The sequence below is a fragment of the Euprymna scolopes genome, chromosome 18 (genome assembly GCF_053919585.1).
Source record: "Euprymna scolopes isolate OS-2025 chromosome 18, ASM5391958v1, whole genome shotgun sequence".
NCBI classification, from domain to species: domain Eukaryota; kingdom Metazoa; phylum Mollusca; class Cephalopoda; order Sepiida; family Sepiolidae; genus Euprymna; species Euprymna scolopes.
In genome coordinates this window covers 103,680,059-103,693,987 of record NC_136499.1, presented here as the reverse complement: position 1 = coordinate 103,693,987, position 13,929 = coordinate 103,680,059, and the positions used below count along the sequence as shown (strand labels likewise).

The 13,929-nt window shown below is 34.7% G+C and overlaps 1 protein-coding gene across 1 annotated transcript in view; it reads left to right on the top strand.

The window, feature by feature from the left end:
• LOC145297725 (tRNA pseudouridine synthase A-like) overlaps nucleotides 1-13,929 on the top strand; it is a 56,016-nt gene that overhangs the window by 7,594 nt on the left and 34,493 nt on the right. Inside the window, exon 3 of the mRNA XM_080143941.1 lies at nucleotides 1,047-1,104. Coding sequence (XP_080000067.1) covers nucleotides 1,047-1,104 — 58 coding nt within the window. The remainder of the gene's footprint in view (nucleotides 1-1,046; nucleotides 1,105-13,929) is intronic.

Sequence of the window (13,929 nt, the reverse complement as noted above, 5' to 3'; positions counted from 1 at the left end):
GTATTTCATTTTTATTTTTATGTAAGGATGTGGATTGGTGAAATCTTTTTATTAATCGGCAATTTTGTTAAATTTACCTTTTAATGATCCCGCAGATACACTCCTACGTCAATAAAGTTGCAACACACGCAACCACGGTCCTATAAATCGATAAATCCTAATCATAAGTTTGTTATCCTACCGATCTCACATCCTAGAAGTCTGATTTTAATCAAAGTTAACATCCTTATACAGTCTAGCACCACAAGTGCATTTGAGAAGTTTTATCACCACACAAGCAGACGGGCCCAGCATATAAAATCAACAGTAGGTTCTTTGATAAAATAGGAGTCCGTTTGAAATGAATGTTTCTGTTTAGAATACAATTGAACCATGATACTTGACTGAAAATTTGGATGAAAAAAAAATTTATTTGAAAAAAAATCTTTTTTTTTTTTTCTTTTTTATGCATTTTCAAATTTTTCATACCGATGTTTCTATTGATCTCAATAATTGTTTTTGTGCTGCCACACCCACACGTGCGGTAGGGGAAGAGATTTTATCTTTTTGAGGAGGGGGGGGGGGTCTTTTACCACTGACTACTCAGATCGGTGATTTTTTTTTTTTTTTTCTGCAAAGGAGTCACTATTTGTCCAGGCCCAAAAGTGACTAGAGGGTAAGGGTTAGTGGTGAATATTAGGTACAATTTGATTACGGGAGCAACACAACATGAACTTATTCGCATTGGACTTGAAGACAACCATGTTGTAGTCAGCTGGGAAGTAGGTCAGCAGAACAGTTCCACAGGTCAGCAATTCTAGGAAAGAATCTTTGTTCATGGAATGTGTGTTTAGATTTAGGCACAGATAGAGAGTGGGGAAAATTGTTGATAGTGGTTGTAGCTAAAAGAGTTATTTTTTTTTATTTATTTATTTATTTTTTTTTAAGTTTGGCAGGACGAGACCATAGATAGAAGCTTAGACGAACACTTGCCATGAAAATAACGATAGAGCAGAGCCAGGTTCACAACATTTTTATAATTTTATTTTAATTTTTTTTAATTTCAGCGGATTTCAATCGCAGCCTGTAGGTCAAGGACTAAAAACAATCCAGGGACAATTGGATGTAAGTATGTATACTGTTTGTCTCCAAAACTACTAGTTGAATTTTAACCAAAACTAGCAGACTGCCCGGCATTGCCCAGTTATAAGATACGCTTAAATATGGTATTTTAATTTATGCAGATTATGTATTTCTTATTATAGAGATAATTCTTTATTGATTATTATATTGAATTTTATATATATCGTAGTGAGATCAAGACTAAAAAAGAATATATGCATGACTTGGGTGCCATCAACTAGAATCGAAACCAAAACGTACGACTCTCCACCCTCTTTTCTCAACCTCTGAACCACACCCATACGCATATATATATACAGGATGAGCCCAAAGTGGAAAATGTTTGTCGAAGCGTCAAAGGCAGACTTCAAAGCTGTGTAAATCAAGAAGGAAAACATTTTGAGCACTTGCGTTGATAAATGACATTTAATTTTAATTAATATAATTGTCTTATTACATATAGTTGTACGTATACGTGATCTCTAAATAAATATATACGGGGTGGAACGATAAAATTGTCGCCCTAGAAAAGACAACATGATTCCATTTCCGTTTGATGAAAACCAATTTCCTTTTTTTTGTTGCAGACCAAATGTACAAATCCCAAGAGCAATAGGAGCCTTCTATCATGTCTGAAAGTGACACAATGTTCAACGAGCGAGATCAGAGATGCACTGCTGTACAACTCCTGCTTTCTATCGATCAAGTTATGACAACAGGACCATTGCCAGCACTCTCAAAATGCATCGCTGGATTGCCACGAATAACAGGAATGTGCCCAAGGTAAAGAAAACAAAGTTTCTGGCCACGGTTATGATCTTTGGTGTGCTTTCAAGTGAGGGTCACATCATGCCACCTCACATCTTCGAAGTCGGCTTGAAAGTCAACACCAAAATATACCTGGATGTGCTGAAGAGTGTGATAATCCCCTGTTGCAATCAGGTGGCCGCTGGCAGACCCTGGATGTGGCAGTAGGACTCTGCACCAGCCCACAAGTCCAAAGAGACCCAAACCTGACTTCAGAAGGAGTGCTACGACTTTGTACCCTTCACTCACTGGCTCCCCTCCTCCCCCGACCTGAACCTGCTGGACTACTTCATTTGGTCATACATCAAGAACATCACCAACACGACCTCCCACAACACCAAAGCCAGCCTGATCACCACCATCCACCGAGCTCTCACCAGCGCTTGTGAAAAAGGTATGCTACCAGTTCTGAACCTGTATTAAGGCAGTGATTGAGGCTTGAGGTGGCTACATTGAATAGATGTCAGTTCTACTCCATAATCAAGTTACCTAAATTGATTTTTTTTTTAATAAAAGTTTTAAAATAAAGCTGTAGTGTTTTCTTTAGAGTGACACTTTTATCGTTCCACCTTATATATTTTTATTTATCTGTCATCCTTTTTTTTTAAAAGATGGAATAACCCAATCAGCAAAGACAGGATGCAAGCAAGATTCACAGAGTTTTATATTAGGTTAGTGCAAAAATAATGTTGTTTTTTGACGCATATATCTCTGATAAAAAAACATTATTTTTGCACCAACCTAATAATTATATAGATTAGCAGTCAATGTCGAACGCACTTGCAATTATGCTAGCAATAAATCTGTTTCGAAATTTTTTAGTTGACAGGTTAAATTATTTTGAGTATTTGGATGCTAATCATTCAATTTTCAACTAAGCTGTTAGTGGTGAGTGTTTGTAATGTGGGCACTATTTAGTTTAATTGATGTCTGCCAAAATGGCTAAAAATGGTGGATGCCCTCTTAAAAATTGAGATACCTTTAATGTACGTGTGAAATTTTAACGATACGTGTTTTTAAATTAATACATATATGTTCCTATTTACTTGCCTCCCCACGAGGGAAGTTAGACACAAGGTCAGTTTTTAACATGGGGAAAATTCAGCTCTCCTAAATGGGGGCTCTCTCTGGAGAGGAACAAAAATAAAAATTGCCTCAGTCATGAAGGATTTCACCTCCACTGACCCAGGACAGAAAAGGTGAAGTGTAGCATCAGAACAGATACTACACTGTGATCCTGTCCCTAATGTTCCCCAAATTTTAGATTCTTCAGAGTATTAATATCGGCTGAACACCATATTTAAATTTCTAATACAAGTCTAAAGACGTATTATTTGGATTCATCGGACTACTGTTCTCATTTTGAGTGTGATTTTCACAACGTTTCCGTTGATGTAACCTCCGACCTTCTTTAGGTGTATCTTGTCGAACTCTGGAATTTGGATGGAATTTCGAGCGGAACCCTTTATTTACTTCACGGGGGTAGCATGCTCTTGTTCCATCAGCCATGACTGGATAGAGGTCCTAAGTAATTTGTAATTGTATTTTTCGGTTGCCCACACTGAAGATTGAACCTTCAACCTTCAGGAGAATATCACTTTTTACAATTGATTTTTTTTTCAAGGACTTGATCACTTGGTCCTTGCAGGCCAAAAACCAGAAATATACAATGGTTTTAAATTAGAATAAGAATTCAGGGCATAAAAGGTAACTATTATTATATTTTGAATTGTAAGCCATTTTAGAAAGGAAGAGAGATGTTGTTCCAAACTATCAATCAAGAGAAGCTTTCAATTATAAAAGCTAAAACGAAGGTAAAGATTAAGGTTTCTGTTGGGTAGTCAATCCCAAGAAGTCCTGAAGAGAGATTCTGATTTCTGAATGGTCAGTTTCAGTGTCTTTCCATTTGATTGGTCAGTTCCTATCACCCCTATCTATAAATAGAACCTTGCATTTTTTTTTTTTTTTTTTTTGTAATCATATCCTTCTCCTTCAGCTAAAAATATTGCAACATTATATATTGATCTTAATATTTGTTAGGCGACATAGATTAATTTTATTTATTTATTTATTCTTTTTTTTAATCCACTTCAATCACTAGAGTTTCTAAGGTGTGTGAGTTCTCCCCTCTTTGGTTGGAATTGGATTTCTTTCTTTTTTTTTTTTAAATAATGGTTGATTTCGATTTTTTTTTTTTTTTTTTTTTTTTTTTTTTTTTTTTTTTTCAAGTCGCTAAAACCTTATTTTATTTTGCTGGACACAATTTGACTGGATTTTCATTCTTTTTTTTTTTTTTTTTTTCTCCTTCTTTGGCTTTCTTCCTTTCTCTCTCTCCCTCACATTATCATTTTCTATTTTTTTGCCTTGCCTTCCTTCTTACCAGTTTTCTCAAGACTGAATTTGAATGCTAATTTTGCCGTGAATGCTAAAATTTCAAACAATTCTTGAGGGGAAGGTGTGGGGAGGGGTAGACGACTTTTATTTCATCAAAGAATGACTTCTTGTCTCCTTCCCCGTCTATATGAAAAAAGTTGAAGATATTAAGAACTCAAAGCATAAAAACTTTTTACCAAAATTACTGGATTTGGCATTTTAAATTAATAAATTAAAAGTAAAGCATACCATATATTTCGACATATAAAGCCAAATAAGACTAGGTACAAAATTGGAGCAAATTTTAATAAATTTATCATAAATCGGTTGTATAAGACGACTGCTAAATCATGAAACCATGTTTGTTTAGCCTAGGCTAGAAACTGCAACACTCGATATCTTATGAAATGTTTTTTTAAAGATGATTTTTTTTAATATTAAGGGTCGTCTTATATGCCGAAATATACGGCATTTCCTTTTTATAAATGTCAAACACGAACGCATATTCACACAATATTTTTGGTACAAATGAAAATGAAAATTATTTAAAATCTATACGTTGATGCACTACGTGTTTTATTTCATTCATTTAAAAATGCAGTCATAAAAATCTTTGTGTTTTTTTTTGTCTTTGGCATTTTGGCTAAGATCAAAGTATTGTCAATAAAAAAACGATTTATTTATGTATTTATATTTATATACAATAAGCAGGTAAACTGTTTTAGAAGACGCTTTTAGATGCAAAAGAAGAATTTTTTTTTTTTTTCTAATTAATTTCAGATTTAAAAATCCCTCATCAGAGGAGTTCTTAAATTTTGTTGGTTTTCTTCAGAAGTAAAAGCAAAAAGTGCATTCTTATGTTGTGTTATCGAGGTCGCGCTAGCTGGTACTGCACGTAGAACTCTTTAGTTTGCTTCTTTTTTTTTCTTTGTTTATTAAGCTGGTAAAGCATGCGGTCGCCAAATATGAAGTTGAAAAAGTGTCGGCAGGCGTGTTCTAAAACAGTTCAAATGTTTATTCTATATATTTTTCATTTCAAGATGCTTTTACTTGGTAGCACTTTTTTAATTTCATATTTATATTTAAAAAAACAAAATCGATTTGGGAATTTCAAGTAGGACGATTCTCTGGAGTGAATGTGGTACTATGGTGACTCGGGATTCTAGCTAGTAACAGCATAGACAAATGTTAGGGAAAGTGACAAGGATAACCATAGACCCTCCCCCATCCTTGCCACACTTCTGAATGGCCTTTTACCTGATTTATTTTTAACAAGCCTGCATGCCTCACATTGCCAGAGTGTTTGGAGGTGTGTGTTGAGCAAAAAAAAAAAAAAAAAAAAAAGTGGTAGTAGTCGAACCCGTATCACGAAGGAGGAAAAGAACATGAAAAAAAAAAACGTGACGTCTTTGCTGTTGCATCCATCGCCAGGCCAGAAGTGGCGAAGGTTTAAATTAAGGCTAGTCAATCAAAGAGGGGATGATTTTCAAAAATATCAGCAAAAAAAAAGCGACCCCTCCTTGTAGAAAAGTGCCCAGTTGAGGGTGAAGGAATTAATGTTTTTAGTCAATTTTCAATATTTGTCATCTGAAGGGTCGATGTTCAAAACAGTACCGATCTCGTGAAAATCCTTCGCCTATGTCGAAAGTTGTACAAACATACATACATACATTTAAACAGACAGGTGAGATTTATACTATAAATGTATTATTCCTTCCAAAATAAATAATTTTTTCAAAGTGTAATATCTATCATCCACGTCGACACAAGAAGGAATCACACAACTATCAGTATAATGCTTGAACCTTACATATTGCCGGGTCCAGTCATGGTGTCTTAACCTTTTTTTTTTAGCTTAGACAATTAAAATGAAAATATTGCAAAGTTGAGAAAATAATTTTCTTTATCAACCGTGGAAAACAAAGCTGGACATGTTCGATTTTTTACACTAACTCACCAAACTGGGTTCAGACAGTAAAAAAAACAAAATAAACTACCGGATATATTTTTATAAGAGAGTAAAATATTATAAGGGAGATTTTAAATGAATTTTATCCCTGAAAACCTGTCTGAACTGTAACACACGTGACATAGAATGGACCTATATTGTGATTATCAATATATTAATCTGTCAGTGTGCTGTCACCAGAGGCAGTCAACAGCTGTTGTTTAACAAATGTTACAAACATCGACCTGTATTGGCTAAATACGTAATAAATACACGTGCATTTCCATTTAATAGTTTATATATCTTTATGAGAAAATCAATCAACAAAACGGACCTTATATATCCAATGTCATTGGGGGTGAATAAAGTTGGATAATTGGGCCAGAATAAATATTCATTATTTGACTGCTTTGTTTGGTTTTGCATGGGATTTCATGGCTTCTGACTTTGCCAATCCTAACTCTCTAGCTGAGAGGTTGAATAAAAACTTCATTGTGAATTCAGGAAGTCATCCTCCTAGGCTTTGCCTTCTATTTTGTTAGAGAACCCCCCTCCCACCCCCACCCCAGAGAATGCTGATGGATTTATAACATAATTATTTTTATAGCCAAAAGATCCGTCGAAGAGTTTTGTCAAAACTGGAAACTGAACCAGGCTTAACTGTGCAAAAGCTGGGGGTCCTGGATATGACCTTAAACTATATCCAGTGGTGAGGCTCCAGCTTGTGGGCTTTGGGGAGTGGCGAGCCACCCTTTAATTACCATTGCTCCCAGATCCACTCTGACCCAAAGTGGTAGTACCTGTTAGAGTCCCAACTATGGGTTAAATAGAAACCGACGTGAAAACAACAAATATATTCTATTAAAAAAATTTTTCTTCAAAATCTTTGGATTCGGCATTAAATAACCCGAAAAGGGTTGATATGCCGTAAAACAAAAACAAACCAACCAACAAAAGCTGGCGGAAGATTTCCAAAGAATCATTATATCAAGAACGACTCAAAGAACATCGAAGAAGCTGGTATTGCACACATAAAGATCATACAGAGAAGAACTAAGGGGTACTCTCTAAAAAACAAAACGGAAACTAGATGCTATCTTCCACTTAAGCACGAAAGACAAGGTACCCAGAAGCCTTTAACACCTTGTTTTCGCTGTGGGAACTTGCATTGGTCAAAGGATTGCCTTTTTCGCACCAAAGAATGTTTTAATTTAAAAAAAACTAGGACACAAAAGCTCACACTGCAAATGGCTGAAGAACAGTAAAATTTGGGTTCAACAGAGGAGAATGAATAAGAAAGACGAAAATAACGGCCGAAAATACGTCTTAGTTAGAATTTTATACAAGGACGTTAAATTACAGTTAGACTCAGGGTCAGACTTATGGATAATAAATTTACAGACGTGGAGAAATTTAAATAGGCTGACTATGCATAAAACTGGCAAGTCAGCAAAAACGGTAACTGGAGAAAAAATAAATTTTGAAGGAGAACTAACTACAAATGTCACTTTTAATGGGACAACAAAAAAACTTAAATTATTTGTGCTCAAGAACACAGAAGATCATCCAAAAACACCTTCAAGGCCTTACAATAGTTCATACAGGTTTACAGGATCACACCGAACCTGAATACCCCTGAAGGAACGTCTACTGCAGAGACCATGTTTGCACGAAAAATACGACCAGTATTCGAAAAACTACTGCCAAAACAAGCAAATTCAAGTAGGACCACTACCGTTCCCACAAAATGTATAACCCAGGAGAAAAAGTTTTCTTTAAAGCATACGGAAGCAATACGTCGTTTTGGGAACAGGGAACAATTGACAAAAGAATTGGAAACATAATCTACATCGTTCTAGGCCCTGCCACCACTCACAAGAGACGCATAAATCAAATTAGACGTCGTCGTAACGATGGCAAAGACACACCTCAAGTCGAGGAAGAAGCTAGCGATACGTTATATGATATGTTCAATATCGAGCCTCCCTGAGCAAACTTAGAACAGCGCTGATCGACAAGGAAGAGAAAGGTTACTGAACCCCTTATCATCGATCCAAAAAGGAAGAAATATTAACGTCCCCCCCCCCCCCCGAACAAAAAAAGCATGGGAGGGGGTGTTGTGGGGACATACACACCTTTATAATCACTAAGATGGATTTATCCATTAGCCATATAAGCAGCAAGTATAGACCGCTCAATGAGAGCTATCCGGATGTCGTACAGAGACGACTCCCCACGGACTTACTAATCTTCCTGTATCACTAACCCTGTTCTGGATATAAATGTTCTTCGTATTCTCGCCAGTCGTCGTGTTTTCCTACTTTCACCTTTCCCGACTCCACTACAAGATGTATCTTGTTGAACTCGGGAATTTGGACGGAATTTCGAGCAGAACCCTTTGTTTACTTCATGGGGGTAGCGTGTTCTTGTCCCGTCAGCCATGACTGGATAAAGATCCTAAATAATTAGAGTTCGACAGAAACATTCTTGAGTTTGATACACCTGAAGAAGGTCGTAGGTTACATCGACCGAAACGTTGTAAAAATTGCACTAAAGATGAGAACAGTAGTCCAATAAATACAAATAATACAAATAACATGCGGAAGTTTAAATATAATGTGAACAAACGTCTTGCTTCTAAGCTCCTTACATGGTGTCTCTGTAGGCATGATTCTACATAGTAACTCCTTACAGCCAACTGGCAATATACCTTGTTTGGAGTGAATGAGTAATAAAATTTAAAAAAAAAAAAAAACAACACCACTCTTTATTTGCGCCTAGATTCCATGAACAAAGTTTCTTTCTTAGAACTGCACGCCTGTGGAACTGTTTTCTGGTTGCCTTCAAGTCCAACATAAACAAGTTCTTCATGAGCAGTTCCATTTAACAAATTTACCAAATTTCCATTATTGACGATTATTATATTGTCCAATTGACTACTGTACAGTCCTTAACCCTTATCCTCGAGTGACCTCTTGGCCTTGATAAATGGTGATGCCTATGTAAAAAAAAAAAATAAATAAATAAAATAAAATAAAAAATACGCATAACCTCCTTGCTTGTGTTACAATTATATCCACTTGGCAATTGTTGAATTACTTTTTGTTTTAATTTATGACGACAAACAGTAAACGTATATTTATTTAACCATGTGTCGTCTTTTGATGCCGACTTATGCGTGCTTGGTGTGTTTCTTTTATGGCATATCCACCCTTTTAAGGTTATTTAATGCTGAATCCAGTAATGTTGGACAAAGTTTTTATGCTTCAAGTTCTTTATATCTTCAAATATTTATTCATGGTGTTCGGTTTGAATTTTTTTTTTTTTTTTTAAAGAAAATTGTTGTTTTTGTTTTTGCAGAACATGATTGAGTTTTGCAAAGGGAAAAATAAAAAACAACAACATCAATGTTTGGTGTATTTTTGGTCAGGAATCTGTTATCTTCAGACAGCCCAATCTGGTAACATCCTATATGTTTGGAAGATTAGATTTCATTCTTAATTACTAGGGCTGGGACAACAGCATATTCTTTTCATTGTTTTGACTCTCGAGTGTGTATCCTTTGATATCTTATATGCTTTTATATAGAGTGATGTGGTTCTCGGTTGATTAACTGTGTCTAACATATACTCGAGAGTCAAAACAACAAAAAGAATATTCTGTTGTCATATCCCTGCTAATTACACAACTGGTGCTACCAGATCAGGCTGTCTGAAAATATTGGCTTCCTGAGACAAGGTCCTGGGTATGACCTTAAACTATATCCAATGGTGAGGCCCCACCTTGCCGGCCTTGGGGAGTGTGGAGCCACCCTTTAATTGCCATTGCTCCCAGGTCCACTCTGACCCGGAGTGGTAGTACCTGTTAGGGTTCCAACTATGGGTTAAATAGAATCTGACTTTAAAAAAATATACTCCATTAAAAATCGTTCCTCAAAATAACTAGATTTGACATTAAATAACCTGAAAAAGGTTGATATGCCGTAAAACAAAAACAACAACCAACCAATCCTGACCTACCTAAAATGCATCAAACACTAATGTTATTTTGTTTCATTTTTCCTTTGCAAAACTCAATCATGTTCTACAAATCAAAAAACCAATCAACAAGTTTACTCTATAAAACAAACAGACCAAACACCATGAATAAATATTTGAAATTATAAAGAACTTTAAAGACTTTTACAAAATTACCAGATTCGGTATTAAATAATCCCCAAAAAGGTTGATATGCCATAAAACAAAACAATCAAACCAAACTCCATGAATAATTTTTTTGAAGATATAAACAACTTGAATCATATTTACCAAAATGACCAGATTCAGCATTAAATAACCCAAGGATATATATGATATGCCGCAAAATAAAACAACCAAACCAAACCCCATGATTAAATATTTGGAAATATAAAGAACTTGAAGCATAAAAACGTTTACCAAAATCACTGGATTCCGCATTAAATATCCTGAAAAAGTTTGGTTGGTTGGTTGTTTTTGTTTTACGGCATATCAACCCTTTTCGGGTTATTTAATGTCGAATCCAAAGATTTTGAAGAAAAAATTTTTTTAATAGAGTATATTTGTCGTTTTCACGTCAGTTTCTATTTAACCCATAGTTGGGACCCTAACAGGTACTACCACTCTGGGTCAGAGTGGACCTTGGAGCAATGGTAATTAAAGGGTGGCTCCACACTCCCCAAAGCCCACAAGCTGGGGCCTCACCACTGGATATAGTTTAAGGTCATATCCAGGACCCCCATTGAGGGACTTTTACCCTCTGCAGGGGGGCAGTCGGCATATTCTAATGCCCCACCGACAGGGCCTGAAAAAGGTTGATATGCCATAAAGCAAAACAACCAAACCAAACTCCATGAATAAATTTTTGAAGATATTAAGAACTTGAAACATAAAGACTTTTACTAAATTTCCTGGATTTGGCATTTAATAACCCGAAAAGGGTTGATATGTCATAAAACCAAGCTAACCCAAACACATTGACTTTCCTGATAGAATGAGAATATCAAATCTGATCATTCTTTCTAATAGAAATGTCAGACTAATTCACTGAAACAAAAAAATCGTCTGATGAAGAACAATTACCAAAATGTGCTCCATGTTATGCGGACAGAGCTGATGATAAATATTTTTAATTGATATGGCAGTCATTCTTTTCTTACGATCTCTAGTGCTGATCGGCAGATCGAGCTGTCTGAAGATATCAACTTCCTGACTTAAATGCATCAAACATTGGTATTATTGTTTTTTTTTCTTTTCCCTGTGCAAAACTCAATCATGTTCTGCATAGCCCAAAATAACAATTTTTCTTTACAAAACAGCCAAACCAAACACCATGAATAAATATTTAAAGATATAAAGAACTTAAAGCTATTTTCCAAAATTACTAGATTCCACATTAAATAGCCTGAAATGGGTTAAATGAAATGGGTTAATATGCCATAAAACAATCAAATTAAACACCATGAATAAATATTTGAAAATATAAAGAACTTGAAGCAAAAAGTTTTTTTGTTTTTTTTAAATTTCCAGATTTGGCATTAAATAACTCAATAAGAGTTGATATGCTATAAATATATACGGCACAATCACGTTGACACACCGGTTATTGCCAGATCACCAAAATTAAGCAGTTAATGTTAAATGAGGTTAAGTTAATGTTGAGCCTAGCCAGTCCCAGTTGGGTGACAATTTGTACCGCGAAGTAAAATACCAGGTTGAGAAACTGGCGGAATCTATCCTTCTCTTTAGGGTAGATGGGACTTTCTTCAGCTGTGGCAGGCACATTATCTAGTGATGGCGTCACAATAAAAAATACCCTTGATAGCCCTGGCGAAGCATCGAGTATTCAGCTACCGACAAGATTTGAATTACGCTACAAACTCGTGTAGTGAGTTCAATCTTGGGTGTGGGCGCGCCGGATGGATGATGCTATAAAACAAGACCAAGCTTCTTCCTTCGGGACAAGATCAAAGCATAGTATCTGTTCTTCAGATACTGCACTTCAATTTCTTGTTCTGTTAGTAGAGGAGAAATCCTTCACGACTGAGACAATTTTTAATTTTGTTCCTTTTCTCCACATTAAAAAAACGACCCTGGTGTCTAACTCTGTCCTGTAGGGAGGCGTTATAAATAGGAACAATCATCTCCTCTCCCTTTTCCTCGTCTCATTTTGCTCATTCTCTTCCTTTATTCATTTTCTTTCTCTTTTGTTCAATGTTTTTCTCTATCTCTCTCCCTCTCCCTCGTTCTCTCCTCTCTTCCCACAGCCTTTTTCATCCTTCCAGCATATAATCAAGTTAATTTTCTCAAACAAAACTGATATTTAATATTGCTAAACAAATCTAGAATTAGGTCGATTAATTGTGGGTAGAAGATGACCATATTTTCACGGTCTACTTGTTATCACTGTTATATGACCATCTGTCACTTGGTCGAACAAGTCCTCCTGCCATTTTAGCCTGTTGACAGCCTTCTGCAATTATCTCTATATAATAAAGGTGAACTATACATTACTGGCACGCTTCAGTGATCATGTATGCAAATTTAATTTTTATGACAAAGAAAGGGGGAAGCTTAGTCTTATTAACAACTGGTGGGTACGTCTTCGTTGTTATAGCGAAATTCAAAAATTCGAAAGATTGAATTTTAAGTAAAACCAATAGTATCTAGTTAATTTTCATGTCACAGTAATGAACATATCCAAAAATTATGAAAAACGATAAGGTAGAAAATTAATTATTAATGAAAATTATTTTCAAAGACAATTAACGAACATTGAGTTTTGATTAAAAAAAAAAAAAAAAAAAAGAAACCGGAGAGTTCAATTTGTAACAAGTGAGGTAATAATTTTCTGAAATCTAATGCCACTTTAGCAAAACATAATTTTCGCAAATTGTTTTCAAAAACTGTTTTCATTAATACGTCCAATACTATGGCATAACAATTGAGTAGATATTAGTGATGGGACGATTCCAAGATTTCTCTTGATTCTGATACAATTACTGATTCTGTTCTAAAATTTTTTACTCCAATACAATTACCGATTCTAATTTTTTATAAATCTCTAATTGTAGAGTTACTATTTTTCCCAATTACTGTTAAAAACAGACGTTGACTGTGCAAATATTCTCAAACGTAAAAATACACTTGTGAGGACTGATCTCTCGATTTTAATTATATTGGTAGTTTAAAATTAAATACTTATTATCATTGCTACTAGCAGCGAAAGATTTGTTTTAAACAAAATCGAATAATAAAAAAATAAACAGATTTGGAAGATTTGTTTTAAACAAAATCAAATAATGAAAAAAATAAACAGATTTGGAAGATTTGTTTTAAACAAAATCGAATAATGAAAAAAATAAACAGATTTGGAAGATTTGTTTTAAACAAAATCAAATAATGAAAAAAATAAACAGATTTGGAAGATTTGTTTTAAACAAAATCGAATAATAAAAAAATAAACTGATTTGGAAGATTTGTTTTAAACAAAATCGAATAATAAAAAAATAAACAGATTTGGAAGATTTTGTTTTAAACAAAATCGAATAATGAAAAAATAAACAGATTTGGAAGATTTTGTTTTAAACAAAATCGAATAATAAAAAAATAAACAGATTTGGAAGATTTTGTTTTAAACAAAATCGAATAATGAAAAAATAAACAGATTTGGAAGATTTTGTT